Below are 23215 nucleotides of genomic sequence, written 5' to 3' on the forward strand. Positions count from 1 at the left end.
CTCTCATTGGCCTCCAGAGTAGGCAAACTAGTTCTCAGCACTGACGATGATGGCCCGAAAATTGACTCTAACTTCACAGAGTGCCATTGCTGGTCACAAGCGCGGGCTCTTCTGTCAAATGAATTCAGGTGGTAAAATCATCTCTGGCATTTATTTGACCCCCACTTTTACCTCCTGTTGCCTGGATGATGTTTCCAGCCGTCTCAGGAGGAGCAAGTTGAATCCGCTATTCCAAGCGGATGTTGCCTGCTGCAGCACGTTGATGAACATTTATCGGGTAAAAGAAGAAAGCTTTTCTGCGTGGCCCGTACGTGGTCCATGCGGCTCCCTGAGCAAAACAATTGATATCTACCTTTTCATTTCAACCCTACCTTGCAGCGCGACTCACTCCCCTTGCCATAAGACAAAAATACAAGCATTTCCCCCGCTGATTGATTCAGATACGACTCATGTTCAATTTCGCCCATAGTTGCATATCAAGTTGTTCACCATTCCTGGCGTTCCGTGGAGACTGCAGAAACCCTGAAATGCGGCATGTTTTGAGGCATATAGCACTGGGCAAAGGATCTTATAGGTGCGAAGTTCAAGTTGAAAACCTGGAATTGCCGAAGGGCCATGGCATCTGCGTTGATCCGATGTTATTGGACGAGGAGTCACCTCATATAAAAACTACTTCGCTTCGTACCCAGCTCACTTGACTCTAGATTCCGACGAGAAAGCTTGTGAGGAGATAATTTCAAGGTAATGGAACGATTGCCCTTGACCGACACAGCCGATCGCGGTCATTCCGTGGATTCAGCATTGTAAAATATTTTGCAAAGAAGAGCGGGCAGCCCGATCCTCCCTTTACATTATGTGTGTCTCCCGCCCCAGCCCTTGGTTCGTGAATTGATTTTCTTAGTGCTGGAACAAGTTTTGTAACATGTATATCTACTTTAAAAACCTGCGTTCGTGTTGGGCAATTCGCATGTGTCAGTGACTGAGTGGAAATTGATTGCCAATGAACTTACAAAATTCGTCGACATTAATTGATTTTGAGGCAGCCTTGAATAGAATGGAGAATAGAGCAGCCCTTGGAAATTAGGGACCGTGATCCTTAGTTTCCTTACGCACACAACAATATTTTGATGTTGATAGCGTTGTACCACTCACCATGCAGCGCAATGCTGGAATTGAAAATACGGGCATGTGCTGTATATGTGCGGTACATAACCATCGGTTTCTGATCACCATCTGCTTCATATATGCGTGGTTGGTTGAGTTATCATACCCCAAATCGTGGGTGCATTTTAAAGAACTCAGGTATGCAGATCTGTGCAATAATCACAGGTCTCGGTTTCCCCACCAGTAGTGCCCCACTAACAACGCTGGAATTTGGGGAAGAGATAAAAAAAAGGTATAAAAAATACGTAACACATCATTCTCCTTTTTATTTATTGGATACATATGTCTCATTTCAGATACGTTTCTTTTATCTGTTGATTACGAGGCAATGGCTTCCTCCCCACCACTCCCTCATGCCGTCCTGGAGGATGCACATTCCGATAGCGACAGCAGCTCGTCAACGTCTGACCCTCTAGACCTATCCAAAGATGAAGGATGGGAAGATGTCGAATTGGATGAAGAGTGTGAGCCTGTCATAAGTTTGTTTAGCGACAAGGTCTTCCCAGATGCCCGGGCAATGCTCAATGATTGCAAGGAAAATTTCCACTTCGACCTTGTGAGGGTTCAGAAAGATCTTGGTGTGTAGATACAAAACCGGTCCAATAAAACTTCAATTGCGCAAGGTTGTGGCGGAAAATATTTTGCCATTCGATTTCGATGGTGGGTGACCTCGAGCTGACTTATGATGCGTTCCTTTTTACTTTCCCGCCTTCGTTCGGTTCAGGCCTCGATTTCCTAGGCACTATTAGACTTGTCAACTACATTCGCTCAGAGGTCAAGACTGGGAATTTGACCCCTGACGTATCCTCTGCGGCCCTGTTCGATGACGAGCAATACTTGAGACCTGTGCTGGAGGATGATGCGCTTCTATATAACTTGGATGACTTGTCTGAGGAATATGAGCGTGACCGAAAGGACGTAGGAAAGGGCTCTCCTGGATCAAAGGAGGCAGAAACAGATCCAATATCTCGGATTAGAGAACTCGAAGATGAACTGGACCGTATGCGCAGCGATTTCGAGGAGTACAAGACGATTGTTAAGCGGTCTTTGGACAAGGAACTAAACGGCGCACTTTCAAGCACAGCTGCAAAGACTGAAGCTTCAGGCTCTAGTAAATTCCACGAAGCTGAGTCAGAATATTTCAAATCCTATTCGTATAATGGTGCGGATTATATCTTCAAACCTTTATGAAAAGGGGAATAAGGGTCGCAATCACTAACTTCTCATTGTCTAGGTATACACGAGTCCATGCTCAAGGACTCTGTCCGCACAGATGCCTATCGGGATTTTATATATGATAACAAAAGTCTGTTCAAGGACAAAATCGTACTTGATGTCGGATGCGGAACGGGTATGATTTTTGAATCCATTCATATCCATATTATCGTGTCTTACTGTACCTAGGTATCTTGTCCATGTTCTGCGCAAAAGCCGGCGCGAAAATGGTCGTTGCGGTTGACAATTCAGATATCATTGACCGGGCACGCGAAATCGTATATGACAACGGATTTGGGGATGTGATTAAGTATGTATTTTATACTCTATTGTTGCTAAACATCAAGAGCTACAATAACAACATTAACTTTAAAAAAACACTAGATGCATCCGTGGCAAAATTGAAGAAGTAGAGCTACCAGTACCACAAGTCGATATTATCGTGTCCGAATGGATGGGATACTGTCTCCTTTTCGAAGCGATGTTCGACTCTGTTATCTGGGCCCGAGATCGCTACCTCGCACCAGATGGGCTTATGGTTCCTTCACATACCACGCTCCAAATCGCACCCTTGGCTAATCCAGACCTCGTAGATTCACACATAACCTTCTGGAACTCAGTCTACGGGTTTAAAATGTCCAGCATGCTTCTCAATATATACGATGAGGCCCTTGTCCGATGTATCGAGAAGCCAGAAGAAACCATCGTTGCGAAAGCATCGCCATTCCTACAACTGCCGTTACACACAATAACTGTCCAGGAGCTCACGTTCATCAAGGAATTTGAAGTAACGCTCCGCACGGATATCGATGCATTGGATGGCTGGGCTGTGTGGTTTGATACCTTTTTTATGCCGTCGAGGACGTCGAAGGTGGCTGATAATGCGGTGCCGCGCGATATGAAGAAGGAAGGATTTGTCGCGTTCTCGACGGGTCCGTTCGACCCTGAGACCCATTGGCAACAAGGGGTGTTTTTGATAAACCGTGGGAAAACACCAGCAATGCCACTAATGAAGGGACAGGTTATCAAGGGACATGTGGAGTATAGAAAAAAGGATGATAAATCTCGGCTCTTGGATATTAGGATTGACTGGGACATAGAGGGTGTTGAACGCGGACGGCAGGAGTGGTCTCTACAATGAGGTTTTACTTATATTTTCAAAATAAGAGAGATAGCCACGCTTGGGTTGATGACTTTGCACGTCACGTTCATGTATACCAAAATAGAATCTTTGAGTTGATTAAAATCGGGTCGTGAAACATGACAGTCATAGAAAGTGGGCATAGTCCAAATTAACAACTTAAACATCGGCATTATAACATTTTGTAAGTGCTGTAACCCAACTAGGCAGTCATTTGTCAGCGGACGGACACTTGGACCGGTTTGTTTCGTGGTTTCTGGAGGTTTTATGAGACTGGCTATCGACGTAGGACCTCATATGTTTTGAGGAACGTTCCTGATTCCGCTCCCTCCCTTCCCGACGGTGTTTCTTTGAGCGCTCGCGGTTACGACCGCGACTGTTTTCTAGCGGCTGTGTCCCCGCATCCAAACTAAAACCGTCCAGACTATTATGTGAAGCATTCGATCCCCGCCTTCTTCGCATTTCTCGACGATGTCGGCTTGAATCCCTTCTCTCCCTCCTCTCCTCCTCCTTGAAAACCTTCAACTCCCTTTTCTTCTCCTCCGCCCACTTGTTCCGCTCTCTCTCCACATCCCGCAACTGACGAACGCCCCTTTTCATCGCCATCAAAGGGTCACCCATACTAATCCTCGCTCTCTCCCTCTCCTGCCTCCGCGGATCTTCATTTCCCCACACATCTTTATTTGGCAACATATCTTCAACAGTCTGAGCCGCTATGTCAGTGGTCGACGACGAATACCAAGGCCCCTTATCTAAGCTCGTCTTGAACCCAGCCGCATTCGAGAAGCGCATGGTATACTGGTCTTCATATTCACGCTTCTTTCTCGTAGCCTCAGCCTCCGCCTCGGGATTTTTCCTCAAATCGTTAATGACGGAATCTGCCGCTGCAGGCTCAGGGAATAGGCTGATATGGCCTGAATCATCCATCAGGGGCGCATCATCCTTGGGCAGTTTGCCGACGACGACGACATCCTTTTCACGCCTTGCTTCCGCGCGTTGTGCATCTTCTCTAGCAAATCGGATATCGCGATCTGTATCGTTTTCGCCAGCTATACGCCGTCGTTTCCGGTGAGGAGGCCCTCGTTCTCGTTCCTGATCTCTTCGTTTGTTGGCTGGTGACTCTTCGGGGTCAGGTGGTGGAGAGGATTTCGACGGGGAGCGGAGTCCTCGCAGGATTTCTAAACGTTTTTCGGCGTCGACTTGCTGTAAGTGCCGTCGTTCTTCTTCTTCACGCGCTTTCGCTTCGGCTTCATCGCGCCGGACGCGGGCGATGTTATCTCTGTTGTAGACATTCCATGACTTCTTGCCGAGAAGATGCCTGGAGAGGAAAATTGGTTAGTATTTAATGGTATATAACCGGCAGAGGAGATAGAAGTGATATAAGCAATTATGACTTACAATACCATCCTCTGAAAATTGAATATAAAAATTTCTAACACTTGTTGAGTTAATAAAAGTAGAGACAGTTGCCAAAATCACCGATGACGCCAAAGGGCAGGAAGTTCTTAGTGCGCCACAGGAGCTGTTAGTAAGGTGGCGCGGGACGTGGCTGGATCTTCCCTGACCATCGCATCGTCAGATTGATTATCTTGACTCGACGTCAGTTTCAGGCCCACAAGAAGCAGCTAGATTATTGTTCCCTATAGATACGCAGTTCCTATGCCCATGATTTGGCTTGACGCTGGTGACTACATATATTTTTACGCATTGCAACTTTGATTGATGCCTGTTCTTGTACTTTATGTAGCTGCCTCCAAACCCCTCTCGCTCCCCACCTACCTAGAAAACATATGCTGGACGCTGAAACTCGATATCTGAGAACACCGTGTTCTTTTCTACGGCAAACTGAGGGCTATAAATAATCTGAAGGAGTCCATATTTCTCATTCTTTCAACTACACCTAACTTACCAGCCACTGGAAACTATGTTTAATCGCAACAACTTCCCTTCCGTCAATCCTTTTAGCCCGAGCAGCGGCAGCTCTACCCCCAGCGGGGACAGAATGGGCGCACCGCGAGACCGTTACAATAGTCCTAGTCCACAGTCATCTGGTCATGGCCCGGATCCTCGACTGGGTGGAGGGTATGCGACTCCACTCCGTCGTCCTGATTCTGATTTTGATACTGTGATGACTGATGGTTATGATGATAAAAGGAACTACGACCGATCGCCCATGGCCCGTGGCCAGCCACAGCAACACATGCCTTCTGGGCGGGGACCCGGCAGGATGCCGCCGAGAGGAGGAGGAGGTGGGGGTGGCATGGGTGATCAAGTCTGGACTCTGCGCCCAGCGAAGAGTCCAGATAATTCATATACATATGGAAATCTGTACGTTCTTCTTTTCTTTTGAGGGTTGTGTTGGGGAGAAACGGGTTTCTCCTTCTTGGTCTCAATGAACCACCCAAATATAACAAATATAATATGAGATGCTGACAATCCGATCTCCCTTTTTAAAGTGTCGCAGTATCACCGCATGATATCCCCCCTTCCCGCGACGGTTCCGATGTCCTGGTTCTTGTAAACGATATGTTTGTCTTCTCTGCGCGTCCTCTCGAGGGGTTCCCTCCGGGACACATTAGCATGTCTGATCCACAGAGGACGTGGGCCCAAGTCGCACTAACGGATATGGTCACCGTTCGGCTGTATGACATTTTTAGCCAAGGTGGGCAATCATACCTTGCATCGATGGATATGGAAATTGGGTTCGCCGGCAAGAAGAGGACAGAAATGCCTTATGATCAAGATCAACTTGCGCGAGTCGTTACTCGGGTTAGTACAGATTATATTTCTACTGACAAAACAGGAAAAGTTATCATGGCTGACTCTCAATGCATAGAACTTCGAAAACCAAATCCTGGCCCCCGGCCAAAAGATTTTGATGGATGATAAGAGTATCCCTTTACTGTTAACAGTCAAAACGGTTCAACTCGGAGATTTAGCTTCAGAAAAAGCAAAATCGTCCTCGGCCCCGACGACATCTGATCCTCACGCTAGAGGAATTCTAACATCTTTTACTCTGATCAACTTTTTTAAAGATGCAAAAACAGGAATCAATGTGAAACCTTCCAATCGAAGGCCCGCGGCAAACTCAATTATCCAACCTGATTTTAAATTCGAAAACATGGGAATCGGCGGTCTGGATATGGAGTTCAGTACTATATTTCGGAGAGCTTTTGCTTCCCGGATTTTCCCCCCTGGACTCGTAGAGAAACTCGGGATTCAGCATGTCAAAGGGATTTTGCTCTATGGACCGCCTGGAACGGGAAAGACTCTGATTGCTAGACAAATCGGCAAAATGCTCAACGCTAGGGAGCCAAAGGTTATTAACGGACCCGAAGTTCTAAACAAATATGTTGGACAGTCTGAAGAGAACATTCGAAAATTATTTGCGGATGCGGAGAAAGAGTACAAGGAAAAGGGAGAAGAAAGTGGTCTCCACATCATTATTTTCGACGAATTAGATGCTGTTTGCAAGCAGCGTGGTAGCGGCGCCGGCGGCGGAACTGGTGTTGGTGACAGTGTCGTCAACCAACTTTTGTCAAAGCTAGACGGTGTTGATCAACTGAACAACATCCTCTTGATTGGAATGACGAATCGTATGGACATGATTGATGACGCTTTACTGCGGCCGGGACGACTAGAAGTACATATGGAAATTTCGTTGCCAGACGAGCATGGACGGGCTCAAATCTTGAAAATTCATACACAAAAGATGAGAGAAAACGACGTGATGGATAAAGATGTCGATCTTCTTGAGTTGGCTCAGCTGACTAAGAACTTCTCTGGAGCTGAAATAAGTGGTTTGGTGAAGTCGGCATCGTCGTTTGCGTTTAACCGACATGTGAAAGTCGGCACGATGGCTGGTATTAGTGACGATATTGTCAACATGAAAGTCAATCGCCAAGATTTTCACAATGCTCTTGACGAGGTGAAACCAGCCTTCGGCGTTTCCGAAGAAGAACTCGAAAGCTGCCTGCACGGCGGGATCATCAATTATTCCCCTGAGATTAACAGCATCCTAGGTGAAGGCAAATTATTCGTCAACCAAGTGCGCGATCCTCAGTCAACGACTTCTCTCTTCTCGGTCCTCCTCCACGGGCCGCCAGGCAGTGGTAAAACAGCCCTAGCTGCCAAGATTGCCATCGATTCAGACTTTCCATTTGTCAAACTCATATCCCCGGAGGATATGGTGGGTTATAGTGAAGCCGCTAAAGTCTCCCACATGAACAAGGTATTCATGGATGCATACAAGAGTCCCACCAGCGTTGTCGTGATGGATAACATCGAGCGAATCATCGACTGGGTCCCCATTGGGCCCCGTTTTAGCAACACAGTACTGCAGACGGTGATGGTGTTGTTAAGAAAGAAACCGCCCGGGGACCGCCGCCTGCTTATCCTCGCAACAACCACGGAGCGCTCCATCCTGAAGCAGCTTGATGTTTTCAGCTCCTTTAATTCTGATATCCGTGTGCCAAATGTGAACACCTTCTCTGAACTGTCCTACATCTTGAAGGAAGCACAGGCGTTCTCTTCGCAGGAGATAGACGGTGCAATGGCAGAGCTGCGCGGGCTGACACAGAGTGAGCAGATTGGGGTTGGGATTAAGAGAGTGCTTCTTGGGATTGGCACGGCTAAGCAGGATACTGATAGGGCAGGCAGGTTTGCTTCCGTTATTGCGAGGGCGATGGAGGAGCAGAATTATGCTTGATGGTAAATGATGGGATTTTGGCGGGTTAATATATATTATAATTTTTGTAGGTCACGCACTGCTATGGGATTTTCTATACTAGAGGTCAATTATAAGATTTCCTTATATCTATATATGGAGTATTACTACTCAATTCGGACTCATGTTACTCTGGATATTGACTATAAAGAGACAGATCACTGGTAGAATGTATATTTTGCTAAAAAAAAAAAATAAAAATAAAAAGGAAAATAAAAAGGAAAAAGCACGATTCTTTTTCTTAGTTTGTGACGAGTGGACGAATATACCTGGTAAGAGCAGCAGGCCATCCCGTGCTTCAAATTTCATAATTTGTGCACTGCTTCTATTGACATCAGCACGCTCTATTGTTCCATGTAGTCTGCGAAAAGTCAAGGATGACAGAGTCCTAAGGTTGGGATAGCGAGCTTAGGAGGACTATCGAGCCATGGAAGTAGTAGGAGATGAGAATGGAGATAGGCGGTAGGAAAAGGTTCCTAAGGATACCACTAATAATGGCCAACCAGCTTGACAAACTTTCAAGAAGGCGATAAATGCAGGAAGTATGGCCAATGAGAGACAATGTTGCACGGATCTGTCCCAGCCAACTTATTATAAAGGAAGTGTCAAGAGCGGCTTAGTTATGGGGGTTAGTTGAGATATTATTGCACAATCAACTACTACCATCAAATTTGTATGTCGTCGTATTAGATTGGAAGCTGACCCACAAATATAGAATGCCTGGTAATTTCTCTGGCTGTTGAATGGAAGACCAGAGACATAGCTAGTTAGCAGTAATTGAAGTAGAAGTTAGCTACCTTCCGACACAGTGCTTGGAGATTAACGCTTTGTAGGTGTCTCCTGGTATTTTTGTCAGTGGCACACTAGTATAAGAATGCTCTACGAATCAAATTACTGGGAGGGAGTTGCGTTCGTAATTATCGTTCGAGGCTCTGAGATTTGCTCCCTCAATACTCCTTTTCATTCATCATCTTTTTATTACTGGGTAAATAAACCGGCCGCGTCATTTCCAACCCTGACAATGTCTTGCATCAGACCCATCTGAGCTCCCATAGCTATGTTAATTCTCTCAAGAATTACTTTCTTCAGTTGATGAACTACCTTAATTAGCTAAGGTCAAGTGAAAGCTAGGAGCTAGATCTCTTACCAGCTTCTGTTGCTTCCAGTTAACAATAATACTGATTGACTTGAGCAGGTACACAAACCGTGTTTGTCTTTCATCTCCTTGAGGATTATCGGCCTCTTGAGCCCATAGACAGTGACCATCTCATACGCGAAGTCACAGCCATCCCAATTCTTGCGTTTACCATTGAATTCAGCACTCCCCAGGCCGTCTTCGTCCAGGGAACCATCGCCGGGTTTCCGAGTCCGAGCGGACATCGTTTCGCAGACATGTGTGATGCTGGAGTGCGGAGCAAGTCCGATAGAAGCAGATTTTCTTCACACTATTTCCTGAACTCATAATTCTTCCTTCCGTCAGCAATCTGGGTCATGTAGGGGTCTTGCATGGGTAAAACAACATCGATAGTGGCGCGTTCGCCCGGAGCTTTTTTCATGTGTGGCATCAAAAAACGATGTTGTAAGTTGGAAACTCAGTCGGTAAGGTATCGGGCCGAACCGAACTAACCTGATTCGTGAAGGCTAAGAGGAACAAGCCAAGCCCGACTTGCCAAGACCAACTTGGTGTTGTAACAGATGCCTGGGAAGGCTCGCCATCGACAATACAGCAATGGACGATTCAAGCACAACTGTTACAACGCGGATTCCACAAACTCCTTTTTAATTGCCAGCTTTTCAATCCAATCAGTGGTCATTACGATCAAGTATCATACAACTATGTCGAGGTCTGTGGTTTCAAACTACAGCGGCTTGTGACAATAGCAGCTGCATTGGTGCTTTCCGGTCAAGCCCATCCTGACTGTCTATACCCCTTTCATTTCAGACTGGTCGGGTTCAAAGGTATCAAAACCCCCTATATCTACAGCGGATGGTATATGACTACTTGAATAAGGCGGGACGGGAGTACCTGCTCCGCTATCAGGTCTTTAGACAAGGACGAGGAAGAAACTTTACTGTTCTTTTGTGGGATATCGAGTGCTGGGTCGATGAACCATATAGACTCTTCCAGAGCTACAGCCTACATTACTTCAAACCTTTCCCCCCCCTTTGAGAAGAAGGGTTTATCGCTAGGAATCATCCACAGACCGTCTTCAGCCAGAAACAGAATAATGAGATGATTCGCTCATACCTAGATAGTACATTGAGTGCATTATGGAGTGCATTAAAGATAAATGTAAAGGCGCTCTCAACTCATATATCTCTTCACTATGCTCTTCAGCTGTTACACCCGCGTGTTGAAAGTGACCTTCGGCACTCTCCTTTCTCTCAACAAGCACATCGACGCATCTTCGAAAGGAAGGTGATCAAAATCTTGATCAGGAAACGTCTCATACAAACGCCAGTTTTGCTTAAATTCCACTGCGTGGTGAATAGATAATAGTTGTATATAACGCCTGCGGTTTTCACCTCTACTATCTAGAGAAGATATCTTTGTAATAAGAGCGGTTGCTACATTGTCGTCAATCTAATGTACTCCACACCACTAGCAATCTTATCAGTAGAACTCTTATAATTCTATTTACACTATCTCACCAGTATGTACTGTTATGTATAAGAGTGGAAAAACTCAGCTGGGTGCATATTTCAATTGATCTTTTTTTCGTTTACCAAAGAGCTAGATCAGCTGATTTTCAGCCGTCTCAGATGAGTTGTTCTTGTGCATTGTGAAGAAAGTGATGATAGATTGTGATATTTCATGATAAATTGATAATGACCAAAGGTTTGTTTAATCCATCGGCATTTGCTCTAAGATTTTATACGAAATGTGGATATTCTATATTGAGGTTGGCTGCTGTTGCACTGGAGTAGACTGATTGACTGATTGTATGAAATGAACATTGCTAAAACTGCCAATCTAGACTGGCTGAAATTGGAGAAACGGAACTTCTGTTGATTCAGTTTTGCTAAATTGTAAGTTAATAGTCAGTTTTTAACATTGGAGAGTGCAAGTTATCCAAACAATTGAACTATAACTACTCCATGAGTTGACAGGTTTTCTTCTTTATTTTTTCGTTTTTCTCTTCCGTCCTTCCTTTCTATTTTTAATCCAGAGTGTATTGTAGAAATGAAGCAAAAATTTCGGTTATGTTTTCAACGGTTCTGCGGAGAGAGTCAAATCGATTATTGAACCACAAGCGTCCGTCCCCTCCCCTCACACACTAAACGAAGTGTTTGAAAAGAGGTGCCAAGGTGGTGTCGTGGATTGATTCGATCGATTCGATCGATTCGCTGCGTCGTTTGGGATTGGGCGAGACAAGAAACTCTCTTCCTCCGTCTGGCCTCCGCTTTGCTGCCCTTCTTCATGCAAAGATGTCCAACTCCAGCACAGGGTATTTTTCCTTTCCCGGTTCTTCGATTTTCATTCTTTTCTTCCCAACCATATTACTAGGTGCATTAGTGGGTTCGACTTCCTTTTGATAGTCTCGTGTTATTGTTCAAAGCAGCGTCTTTGGTATTTGGAGAGCCGCTTGACTCGGCTGTATGGTCTGTGAAGATGGGTTTCTTGCGCTCGGTTTGAATGTCCAGACAAGGAAAGGAAGAGGAGTATTCTCTTGAATGGGAGCGACTGAACCTGCGGAAGAGTATATGATTATATGGCTAGACGTTAAACGTCAATGAAAGTGCGCGGAACACAAAGAATTTAAGGAGGGGAAATGGTGTCAAAACTATGATGTCAATTGAGAGCAGAACCAAGGAACAAACAGGATCGATAAACCTGGTTAACTCCTCCGTAGTTAGAAGTTAAATAGTTAGTTTTAGTAACTATGAACCGTCAACTTAGTTAAGTTTACTTGCAGGAGAAAGGGAAAACAGATAGTGTTATGAAGCGTAATTATTTATTCTGCAAGAATCACTTCTGCCGCAGCCCTGTAACGTCAAGCTCCCTTAGTCATGCATGCCTGATCGATGCCGCGATCATTTCCCAACAATAGCATGTAAATCCATGGATTTATTCCGAGCTATTATCGATGCCATATCTGGGTCCAATATTTATATGTGATGTCAAACTATACGATACACCCGCCTGCAGAACAACCCCCACACCCGGAAATAATACAGTACTCCGATACCCAATACCCAATAAATACCCATGGATCAGCTTTTGACCATTCCATAATAACAATCCTCACTCTCAACTCTACCTTTGCGCCTAACTTCGTTTCCAGCCAACCAGCCGCAGCCCGATCCCAAGAATCCCTCGCCGCCTTTAGCCCTTAGCTTGCTTATCCTCAATTGCTAACCTTGCCTTGCCATCTGCTCCCACCACCCATATCCTAACCGCCGCGTTATAACTGGCCGCCCAGGAAGGCGGTGGAGGGCCTCTGCCGCCGTTCCACAGAGGATCCTCGCCCAAGGAAAAATGAAAATAGGGAGCCCAACTGCAGCCGGGGGGCGCGTAGACGGTAGCATTCTTTGACTCTACCCAGCCGAGATGGAACTAGAACGGGCTGGCAGCTGGAGCTTGGTGTCTCCTTCGTGGACTGGCGAGCGGGGTCAGTGAACCCCGACAGCGGCCAATCGGGGATCGGGCACAGGAAGGCGAGGGGAGTGTAGCAGGGGGGTGGACTGTGGATGCGGATTGGGCTGGAGCGGCAGCAGACCGACTAAGTAGATAGAACGGGCTGGGTGAGCGTCCCACACACTTCCGAAAGGGGCAAAGGGCGGGAGGGGGGCATTGGATAGGGGCTGCGACGGAGAGCGAGTGGCGGTCGGGATGGGAAGGGATGCGACGAGGGGATGGGGACGGCGGACGGCTGCCATTGGATGCGTTTTGCGTTTCGCCTTCCCGTCTGGCGTTTCTCCTCTTTTCTCCTCTTATCTCCTTTTTGCTCCTCCCTCTTTCTCCCGCGCATTCCCTCCTCTCACCCCGGGGTTATCGTCTCGCTTCGTCTTCCTGAATAGGCATGATGGCTCCCCGGCGTGGCTATAAAAGGCTCCTCCTTTTCTTCCTCCTCGTCTTCCTCTTCCTCTTCCTTATTTTCTCGTTCTTCTGTTCAGCTTCACCATCAGCTTCAGCATCCTCACTGACTTTTCCTGCTGGCCCCTAACCTTCCGTCCAATTGACCATACCTCATATCAACACCTTATATTTGTCTTCACGGTCTTCAACAACTCTCTCAGTGAGAGTCAGCCCCTTCTGTAACACTTATCACATACTGCCTGCTGCTTGTTATACCCCCACTCCCCGTCTTTTAGATTTTCCTCCTGACTTGATCGTCTGTTACTGCTTATCGTGATACCTCCACGCCGTTGAGAAGAGAAAGCATCTTGTCACAGTGTCCGGTGCTGCAATCTGCTATTTTGCTACCATTTGCCCATTCCGCTTCTTTCCGAGGAAACTGCTTCTGCTCCCTACTACTCGCGAGCACCAATATCAGCCTTCCAGTGCATTCGAGTAGCTCAAAGAAAAACCCTAAGGAAATTCCCCGTTTTCCACAACAGTGACCAAAATGGATTCCATCAGAGGCAACTACTATCAACCCGCCTCCTCCCTCCCGATCGCCATGCCTTCAAAGGCCCCCGCGAGTGCAAACCTCTACCCCATCTCCCGTGTAGCTGGTTCGCCACCTGAAATCTCTGATGCGAGCACTACGACGGGCAGCGCGAGCGGGGAGACGTTCGATACCTCCTCCGGAGGCTATTCCGGCATCGATTTGATGGACATGCTGAATGACCGTATGTCAAACGTTTTCGATCCTAGCCGTTTGGACAAAGGGGTAGCTAAACAGGCGAAACTGTGAGTCTTCCCCTAAATCAAGAGTGAGCACTGGCAAAGCTGTAAAGTGCTAGTATTGCTGGGTTCCCTGGGGAGGTTATATATTGCAATTCCCGATCTCTCCAAACTAATTCCCGCAATAGCTCCGGCCATCTCAACGCCAAGCAACAAGAACTTCTGGAACTCCAAGCGCTTGCTCAGCGGCGTCTCAAAAATGCGCGTGCCAATTTTGCTGATGGTATTAAAGCCGCCAAGGAGACTAAGCAGGATCTCGAGTGGTCCCAAAAACGGGTCAGGTAAACAGTCGCCAATTTTACCATTTTTGTTCCTTCTCCCTCAATCATTCCGCGCATCATGTGGGCTCCGCTCCGCCCAGCGGAAATTCATTCCCCGCCACTCTCCGCCATTCTCATTGAGTCTTGGCATTTCCTTGCTCTCCCCATCTCAAAAATTCTTTCTCGTTATTTTATGTTCCTGTGTCTAATTGCCACTGGTATTACAGCAATATGAGAGCGAAAGCCGAACGGGCTCTCCCAGATGAATACCGCGTCGCCACAAACAAGTATGCCTATGAAAATGGCTACTGAACTTTGCCGTAAATTTTGATACCCCTTTATTTTAATGATTCACGACTCACGACGGTGGCGACTTTTGTACCTTTTGGCAACCAGGAAAAAGTTTTTTCTCACGGTTTTCGTTATTTTGGAATTCGGTTAGGCTGCTTGACATTATTTCTTTCTTGTTTCAAGACGCAGCCGCATGTAACTTTTTCAAAGAGGGAAATTTGGGCTCTCCGGATATGTATTCTGATTTTGGCTTCATTCTCGTTTCTTTTCTTGGTGGTTGGGATCTGTATTGGTCATTTGCACCCCTGTTTTCGAACGAGGAAATCTAAATTTATACACCTTTTTCAGCCCCTGAGCAGCCGATTTTCTTTGCTTTTTCTACTTACGAAAAATCCATTTTCGGACCAGCCAACGGGACCGCAGGGGGCGGGCAGCTAGAAACCCTGCCATTTATTACGATGACAGTTGCGATCTGGACTGTCGCATATGAGTCTGGGGCCTTGACAGCAGCGCCCGGTTGCGCCCTGCAGCTGTATTGCTCTCCAAAACATTCTGGAACGGACACCACGTCACATGAGCATCACGGGGACGCCACCGCGAACTCCCCCATCCTCCATAAACCCGCAGAGAAACGTTCTCCAGGCACATACCCAGGACCAATTGCCGTTATTGGGGCTATCCCGCTATCCCCGCATTCCCCGTAATGGAGGATCCATGTTGCCGACCCTCCGCTGAGAAGGGTGGCGATCCCGCCCACTATCCAATTCCCCGCTCCACCCTACGTTTTTGTCCAACTCCCTTGCCGCTTTTGGGTCCCCGTTTCCCTAAGCCTTCTCCCCTGGCTGCCCCTGGCATTTCTAAGCGCGGGCGGCCCACCATGATCCACCCACCCGCCAGGTACATGGGCGTTAGTCGTAAACTATGCCGCTATGATCTGCAAGGCCCAGATCCGGCGACAGGGAGTCTTTCGGCTATTGGTACAGTAGATTTTGTATTATAATTGGTACGGTATATACAGGACGTCTGTATCCATGTAGCCCAGGCTGTGCTGCCGCAATTGTTGACGGAGAGTACATGTAAATGATAGCGATAACAGTAGGAGGAAGAGTATTCAAGGGTTAGTAAGTGCATAGAAAACGCACCCCCACGCTTTGTATGATAAATACCATGTAACCGAGGAAGGGGGATTGGGCTGTAACGTAAAATATGTCTCCATTCCACCCCTGAATCTGCATAAGATTTAATTAAGATCAATGGGCTACCTGCACATAGCAATTGGAAGGAGAGATAGATGCCCACTATTTTCCAAGAGATGTTGAACAAGTCTATCTTTGATCTCAGGCTCCATCTTATATTCACTAATCCAGCATAGTACGATTTTAAATGGCTGAGATTCTGAACTGATGATGGTTTGATGCATATACTTCGTATCAAATCACGTAAGAGCTCTAGAATTCTCATTAGATTATATTCATCTTAATAAACTATTTCGTTATTCTATTTTTTTTCCAAAGTTAGTCAGTGAATTAATTAAAAAGAATTTTTACTCAGCCTTTATACTGAGATAAAATCTTACTGATCATGTTAAAAATAGTGAGATGCTACAACTTCCATACAAGTAGAACGGAGAATGCTAAAATCAGTAAACATTTTCTCATTCTGTTTATAAAGTGAAATAATTGACTACTAGATTTTCCCTCTGTAAATTAATTACATTGAAAAATCCTTAACAGTGGAGATTCTAGCGCTGAAAGGGTTTTTATATATTTTTGTTAAAAAAAAAAGAAAATAGTCAGTAGAGTGAATAATATTAATATAAAGAGGAGTTATATTCTTTATCTCTTTGAGAATTCTTAGCTCACTCTTTTAAGTATAAGAGCTGCGTATTCTTTATTACAGGGCTATAAATTACTAAACGCAGTCTGCCCCTAGCATCCTTATTGGAGGGTGGGCCAGTGATCCTCTATATTCAAGAGCCAAATACACCTTCAAATAATCTGTACTATAGTCATGACTGAATGGAATAGAATTAGAACACTTATAACAAAAACCTTAATGAACATGCAGCCGAAGCAGGACAGAGCAAAGCACAGCTAGCTAGAGATCCCTATTCGGATTGAGATCCAGATAATACATTCAGGGGGCATCTAACATCTACATCAATTAGATCATCAATATCCAATTATCTCAACCCTAAAATGAAGCGGATTTGGAGCCCTCAAAACCCCGTTTGATTCTCCGAGAGTTCACTTTTCTCCGTCTAAGCACTCTGTACTTAGCAAGATATGCTGATCCCATATTTCTCACAATCAAATTGGTTCAGATTTGATATAATTTCAATGTAGCTGTCATCAATCTGGTTTTTCTGGCAATCTTCTTCAATATCAATACGATCCGTCATCTCAAACAACTCATTTTTCTGTTTTGCCTGATACTCGACCACCAGATCAGGATGTGGTACCCAAACAACTCTCATCCCGGCCCTTCTTCCTGCCTCTACTCCAGCGACACTGTCTTCGAAGATTAAGCATTCATTAGGAAGGATCGCCTTCCTGTCACAGCTTGTTGTCGTCGAGTTTAGTGACTGCAAGGCGGCCAGGTAGATGTCAGGAGCTGGCTTCCCCCTGCCCGGACGCAACCGGGGATCATCGCCCAGGATTCGCCTATCAGACTGGAAGAAATCGAGCAGCCTTTTCGTTTCTAGGCTCGACGTTTTCAATGCGTAGCTAGGGGCCTTGGTGCCGGATGCCAATGCCAGCTCGATTTTATCTCCGGTGGCAGCACAGCGTGCTCGGCTGAGGTTTGAGAGTAGCTCCTGCGCGCCAGGCAGCGGCCTGCAACTAGGAAAATGCATTTTCATCTGCTCAGTCGCTTCGTGGGCGAATTGATCGCGAGGGATACGCAGTTGAGCCCAGTCGTGGAAAACGTCACTGTTAGTCGAGTTTGGAACACCCATGAGTTTGGCCCGGATGGACCGGCTTAAAGTAGGCCTCCCGTGCTTTTCAAGAAGCTGGTTTATGGACATCGTGATTATGTCTTCGGAGTCGATGAGGAGACCGTCCATGTCAAAAATGCATGCTCGGATGGCGGGGAAGCTGATGGCTGTCAGTGTCAGCTGCAGACTTGCTAAGGACAACTACTCAACCCCCATTTGAGCGTCGAAATATCAGTCGCGTCCGTTGAATCAATAAATGGCAATCACTTACTCTTTCGTAAGAGAAGCCATGGGTTCTGGATCAATGCAGGGTCAACTTTGGTCCATAACCATATCTTCTGGGAGGTGAAACAAAGGATGAGGTTTGACCTCGAGTAAACAGCTCTCCATTGCTGCTTATGCCCGGATCAGGTTTAGCACAAATGAATGTAGGCAGTCCTGGTGCTTAACTTATTCGTGGTGCCTACAGGAAATCCACTGGATTTCTAGTTATTAGAATGGAGATTGTTAACTAACTACTCCATAGTATCGTCAACCCTTGCGGGGGATCAGGACTGAATTTTTAAACAGGATATAATTCCAGTCCACAGCTGCATACCGATTGAATGAGCGAAAATCAAGACAATGATTTAATGGAATGACAAAAGCATAGAAATGTTGAAAGTATAACAAATCGATCTAAATGCTGGAAATTCAATCAATAGAAGCACTTGGATCGACTAAAAGTGCTCCGTCAAATCCACCACTAGAAATGCCACTCATGAAATAAGCAAGATATTATCATTAGCGTACAGTCGATCATTACCATCAATTTTGCATGTATCAGTATTGAAGTTGACCTAACAGGTTTAAAATGCCTGTTAAATCCTCTGCTTTTCTAGGGGAGATCGGAGTTTTACCTAGCAATAATTGCAAACACTCGGCGCTTCTACATCGGTCACGCAAAGCTAGTGCCGTTTTTGAATTTACCTCTCCCTGCGTTCTTCGAATGTCAGACAGAAATAACCCCAGGCTGTCAGCCAGAAAAAGTTTTTCACCCATTTCTGATGTGACTATCTCGGGTATTTCCAACTTGAAGGTGTAATTTGAAGAATTAATTCGAAAATAAAATTGCAACGCCGTATCTTCTTAGACCGAAATACTGGGCAGTTAGCGTCCCAACTCCCTATTGATTAGCTGCCAATACCTCATAATATTCATAAAAGATGTCATCACCCATAAACGCTCTCTTTGCTCGGACTCAATTGACTTTAACATTGGGTTAAAAGAAACCGGCTGCATTATAATCTGCTTGCTATTAGCATACGACAACACAGAAAGAGACCCGGCGCATCAACGAGCCCAAAAGGCAACAATCTCGTCAAAATCTTCCTTTGTCAAGCTCTTCACATCTCGGTCTTCATTAGTAATCTCTTTCCTCAAGCGACAGGCAACTCTAAAGGCAATAGAAGCTTTTTGCATCTTTCCTGTCGATTCGAATACTTTGCCTTTGAGGAAGGTGGTGCGGGCAATCTCATTCTTGTGCGCACTTGAATCAATGGTCCAGATTTCCAGAGCGTTGTTGATCAATGCCCTTCACTAAGTCAGAGATAATGACGAACTAGCTGGGCAAAAATAGGACCACTTACACTGCTTCTTCGCTACGACCTAAGCGCATCAGGTGCTCGGCAAGCTTATGGGCAACGTTTGCAGTGTAGAAATCTCTCTCCCCCACGGTAGCATGCATGTGGTGCCACGCTCTCTTGTGGTATTCAAAACTTTCATCCCATTGGTTCTGTGTAGCGCGGAGGTTTCCGAGTGCATAAAGGATCAAACCGGTCCGCACGGATTCCTTATCGTTCTTACCCAAAGCCTGTTCTCTGGCAGCCAAACTATCTAGTAGAAGTGTATTGCATTCCTCAAGTTTACCCTGGGCAAGAAGGGCCCAGCTGAGATTAGCTTCGCCCGACCGGGGAATATAGTTGCCGAGCGCTCTGCGCACCCGCAACGCCTCTTTGAGATCAGCTTCCCCTTCCTCGTACCGTCTATCCTGTATTTGCGAGATCCCTCGCTCTGCATAGGCGAGGTATAATCGCTCTCCTGAAGTCCCCAACTCATTGCAGATTTTGGAAACTAACTCGAACGAGCGCTCCTTGTGGACGCGGCTTGTATCAAAGTCACTCGCATCCATCGCGATAGCTCCTAAGCAAAAGTAGATATCTGCAAGCAAGGAATCCCGGTCGGTGTGCGTTGAGGACTCGCATATACCGCGAGCAGTTTCGAAGAAACCGTCAAATTGCTTCGTTCTTCCACGCTCTTTTTGGTACCTGGTAATTGTTAGACAGTATTGAAAGAAAAAAATTAATTCTAGTATTTTAGACCTACCATGCAGCCTCAGTTAATAGCTTTGCAAAGAGCAATCTTGTGGATTCGGGGACATCTAAAATGGTTGACCAGAACTGATGTATTCTGAGAACGTGCGGATAGATCGCTGCACAGATAGGCCATCTTCCAACATGGAGTCTGCCGTCAGTCGATTTAGGCTGGGGAAGCTCAGGCTTTTTTGATGGCTGGGGCATAGCCGACGGCCATTCCGCCCAGAGAATCCGCACGATTCTGTCAAACATGCACTTTTTTTTATTATCACACATTGATGCCAAAATAACATCTTGCACGACACGATGGACCGATATTTGTTGCTTTTGTTTATCTCTTTGAATCAGAGATGACTGCAAGAGATCAGTTCTTGCGTCGATGTAGTTGCTCCTTTTAAACTTTGTGCCCTCAGAAAGCAGTTCCGCTGACGCTTCCATCAGCAGGTCTTCGCCAATGACATCTGGGTCAAGAAATGAAATAAGCTCCAACAAATGTCGAGCCTGTGGCTTCAGTTTTTCAAATGCCCAAACAGTGGATAGGGAATGACGGTACGAGGCCAAATTGACATCGAATTTTGTTTCGTAAAGACTGGCGTGTTCCTCATGATCCATATACAGCTCGAAGAACTCTGATAAAGTGAGGTCCTGCCTGCGAATAATACCTGCCATTTGGGAGATTGCCAGAGGAACGCCACCAAGTGCATCAGAAATTTGTTCTGCTGTTTTACTGTCTGAGCCATTTGGAATGGTGGTGAGATGATGGAAGAGAGATAAACTATCTTGCTGTGAGAGTGGACCGAGATCCAGACCTGAAGGGTTTCTCGTAAAAATTCTTTTAGCCAATGGGTCACGACTCGTGACAAGGACTGATCCGCTGCCTTGGGGCCAGTATTCTGCCAAGATCATTGGATCGTCTGCGTTGTCGAAGATCAACAGCCAGGTCGCTTCTGATTTGGATGAACCGGTTTGGGTAAATTCATCTGAGTCCGAAAATTGTTTTCGGGGGTTAGAGAGCCACCCTTTCACAATTTCTCTACTGACAACTTGGCTCTTGCACTCGGACGGATCTTCAAGTCCTAGTTCCAACGAAATTTGCTGGTAATGATGGTCGAGTTTTGCAATCTCATCTGCCACGACCCAGAAAACGGCATCAAAGGATGTTTTGTAACGCTGGGAGAACTCGCGGGCAATTTCCGTTTTTCCAATGCCCCCGAATCCACAGAGTGCAAATTGTCGCAGGGCGGTGCCTGACGCAGCCACTAGGTTCTTCGGAGGCAAAAGTGCTGCCGCAAGTGTCTCCAAGATATCCTCACGGCCACAAAAATCTTCATTTGTTGATTGAGTGCTAAGAAGGAAGCATGGTAAGTGAAGAATTTTCTTAACCTCAGTGTCCAATGTTGCAGGGTACACCAATTCAAATCCCGAAAGTGACGTTCCTTCTGTTGCTCTGTTCGAAGGCCATTGAGTCGCGTTGTTTGATGGCCACCATTCGGTAGGTTCCAGTTGCTCGACTAATCGATATCACCATTGTTTCTTTGCTGGATATGGAATGTTGGGCTCACCTTTGAGTGGGAGTACGCTCACTGTGGGCGAGTATGCGCTCATTGTCGCGTATTGATATTCCTCTAGATTCATTAGCGCAATTCTATTGTTTCTTATACCTTCATAACCTACGGTCCTCGAGTCGAAGCGCAACAAGATGCACCGCATTATGCAGGCTCTCGTGAATAAAAATTTTGAACTCGCGTAATCCTTCACCGCCAACGCTCTGGGTAAAAAGACAAGTATCGTGATGATTGAGGTTGAGGCCAATGACTGTTTCCATTGGGGAACGAGTCGAACAAGTTTCACGGCCGACTAGCTAAAGTCGAAGTTAGAATTCATAGCTAAGTCAAGGGAAAAACACTGACTTGTTGGTATTTCTGGCGCAATGGTGTTGAAGTGATTTTTGATTCCTTTAGTTCATATACGGATAGTATCGGGGTATGGAATGAGATTCCATCAAATCTATCCGCGAGGTCGAGCAAAATCCCGTCTTCTTGATTGCTATTTGTGTTTGAAAGCTTCAAGGCTCTACCAATGGTTGCTTCCAACACGTCTTGAAATCGTAGTAATCCCTTGTCAGCATAGCGATGCGGGGTACTGAGAAAAATAACGCCCGCTATAGTGTTGACAATCAACCCGTAACGAAAAAACTGCTTGTTAGCAATGCACAGGGCCTGTTTGACTATGATGCCGCCCAAGCTGTGACACACTATCAATATTGGCTTGCTGGTGGTCTAGAGTAGCTACTCAGCACGCATACTGGCAATTCAAGCAGAACGAATCCATTCTAATTCGCATACCATATCTGGATCTGGTTGTGATCGCGCATCACTTAAATGCTGGAGAAGGTCGTAGCCTAGCATCAACACCGACTCCCACGAATAATTGGCGCCTGCAAATGGGGAAGCATATTCGTATGCGAAAATGCATGCTCCAACACCAGAACCAGGCAATGTGGAAAGCCATTCTTCGTTAGCAAACGGCCAGCTCTCTGGTAAGGCAGTTCCAATTCCAGGTACGAGAACAATGTTGGATTTAAGGGTAAGTATAAACACTGAATTTAGACTTGGAGGTAGTTTTCCCTTACTCGACGCCTTCCTGAGAAGCATCAAGCGGATACCGCAGCACCCGAAGGCAGCCGCTAGGGGCAAAACTTGCCATGATGAGTGGATGCGGACTAACAAAAGGTGAACCCCTCTGGGGTAAATGAGAGAGATAAATAGACTTGCAGTGGAGAAAAAAGTTGTCAAGGGCGCCTAGTCTCCCAGGTTCAGTCGTTGATTTGCAGAAGCGGGGTCATGTGTCTTACGTTACTCGTACTTACAGTGCCAGGCCATAAGTATTGGCAACCCCCACTACTTATGTGCCACAAAAGGGCACCATGAATGTTGTTGGGTTGCCAATACTTATGGCCGGGCATTGTATGTGCTGCAGTCAACAATGATGTGCGCTGATTCCTGAATTAATACGGAATAGTTGAAGTCTCCCGCCGCCACGGCCTATAATTGGATCCTTACATGGTGCTGTGTGTCTGGCTTGCGCATTCACTTGATCCTGGTACTGCATGAGCGCGGGCTCAGAACACCCTAGGGGGTGAAAAGTATGATGGAGTTCTGTATCTGCCCTTGAAAGTGGTTGTTAGCGCCGAGCACTTCTGCGGCTTCATGCATTGGTGGAGGCGTTCATGTCAGGAGCCACATATTTTGGCATTGGATGCGGACGCCAGCCTCGTC

General features: G+C 46.1%; 7 protein-coding genes across 7 annotated transcripts; 3 read left to right on the forward strand and 4 right to left on the reverse strand.

Annotated features, from left to right (window-relative positions):
* Window positions 1-1441: 1441 nt before the first annotated feature.
* HCBG_03917 (type I ribosomal protein arginine N-methytransferase Rmt3) lies at window positions 1442-3520 on the forward strand (the record flags this gene model as incomplete). Its single annotated transcript, XM_045430966.1, has 5 exons — window positions 1442-1742; window positions 1889-2326; window positions 2399-2515; window positions 2569-2689; window positions 2764-3520. The coding sequence occupies 5 exons, from the start codon at window positions 1493-1495 to the stop codon at window positions 3518-3520; spliced, it is 1683 nt and encodes a 560-aa protein (XP_045289109.1).
* A 210-nt stretch (window positions 3521-3730) lies between these two features.
* HCBG_03918 (uncharacterized protein) lies at window positions 3731-4926 on the reverse strand (the record flags this gene model as incomplete). Its single annotated transcript, XM_045430967.1, has 2 exons — window positions 3731-4838; window positions 4919-4926. 2 exons carry the CDS (start codon window positions 4924-4926, stop codon window positions 3731-3733), a joined length of 1116 nt encoding a protein of 371 aa, XP_045289110.1.
* Window positions 4927-5444: 518 nt separating this feature from the next.
* HCBG_03919 (secretory protein nsfA) lies at window positions 5445-8334 on the forward strand (the record flags this gene model as incomplete). Its single annotated transcript, XM_045430968.1, has 3 exons — window positions 5445-5848; window positions 5977-6289; window positions 6357-8334. 3 exons carry the CDS (start codon window positions 5445-5447, stop codon window positions 8226-8228), a joined length of 2589 nt encoding a protein of 862 aa, XP_045289111.1.
* An 890-nt stretch (window positions 8335-9224) lies between these two features.
* On the reverse strand, window positions 9225-9626 carry HCBG_03920 (uncharacterized protein; the record flags this gene model as incomplete). The annotated part of the gene is made up of 2 exons (XM_045430969.1): window positions 9225-9301; window positions 9452-9626. 2 exons carry the CDS (start codon window positions 9624-9626, stop codon window positions 9225-9227), a joined length of 252 nt encoding a protein of 83 aa, XP_045289112.1.
* A 4190-nt stretch (window positions 9627-13816) lies between these two features.
* On the forward strand, window positions 13817-14669 carry HCBG_03921 (uncharacterized protein; the record flags this gene model as incomplete). Its single annotated transcript, XM_045430970.1, has 3 exons — window positions 13817-14103; window positions 14226-14378; window positions 14585-14669. The coding sequence occupies 3 exons, from the start codon at window positions 13817-13819 to the stop codon at window positions 14667-14669; spliced, it is 525 nt and encodes a 174-aa protein (XP_045289113.1).
* Window positions 14670-16923: 2254 nt separating this feature from the next.
* On the reverse strand, window positions 16924-17874 carry HCBG_03922 (haloacid dehalogenase-like hydrolase domain-containing protein 1A; the record flags this gene model as incomplete). The annotated part of the gene is made up of 2 exons (XM_045430971.1): window positions 16924-17743; window positions 17855-17874. 2 exons carry the CDS (start codon window positions 17872-17874, stop codon window positions 16924-16926), a joined length of 840 nt encoding a protein of 279 aa, XP_045289114.1.
* A 1041-nt stretch (window positions 17875-18915) lies between these two features.
* HCBG_03923 (tetratricopeptide repeat domain-containing protein) lies at window positions 18916-22902 on the reverse strand (the record flags this gene model as incomplete). Its single annotated transcript, XM_045430972.1, has 7 exons — window positions 18916-19156; window positions 19212-19889; window positions 19948-21448; window positions 21612-21798; window positions 22193-22208; window positions 22603-22679; window positions 22807-22902. The coding sequence occupies 7 exons, from the start codon at window positions 22900-22902 to the stop codon at window positions 18916-18918; spliced, it is 2796 nt and encodes a 931-aa protein (XP_045289115.1).
* Between the last annotated feature and the right edge of the window lie 313 nt (window positions 22903-23215).

This window comes from Histoplasma capsulatum, assembly GCF_000150115.1.
Source record: "Histoplasma capsulatum G186AR genomic scaffold supercont2.4, whole genome shotgun sequence".
NCBI classification, from domain to species: Eukaryota; Fungi; Ascomycota; class Eurotiomycetes; order Onygenales; family Ajellomycetaceae; genus Histoplasma; species Histoplasma capsulatum.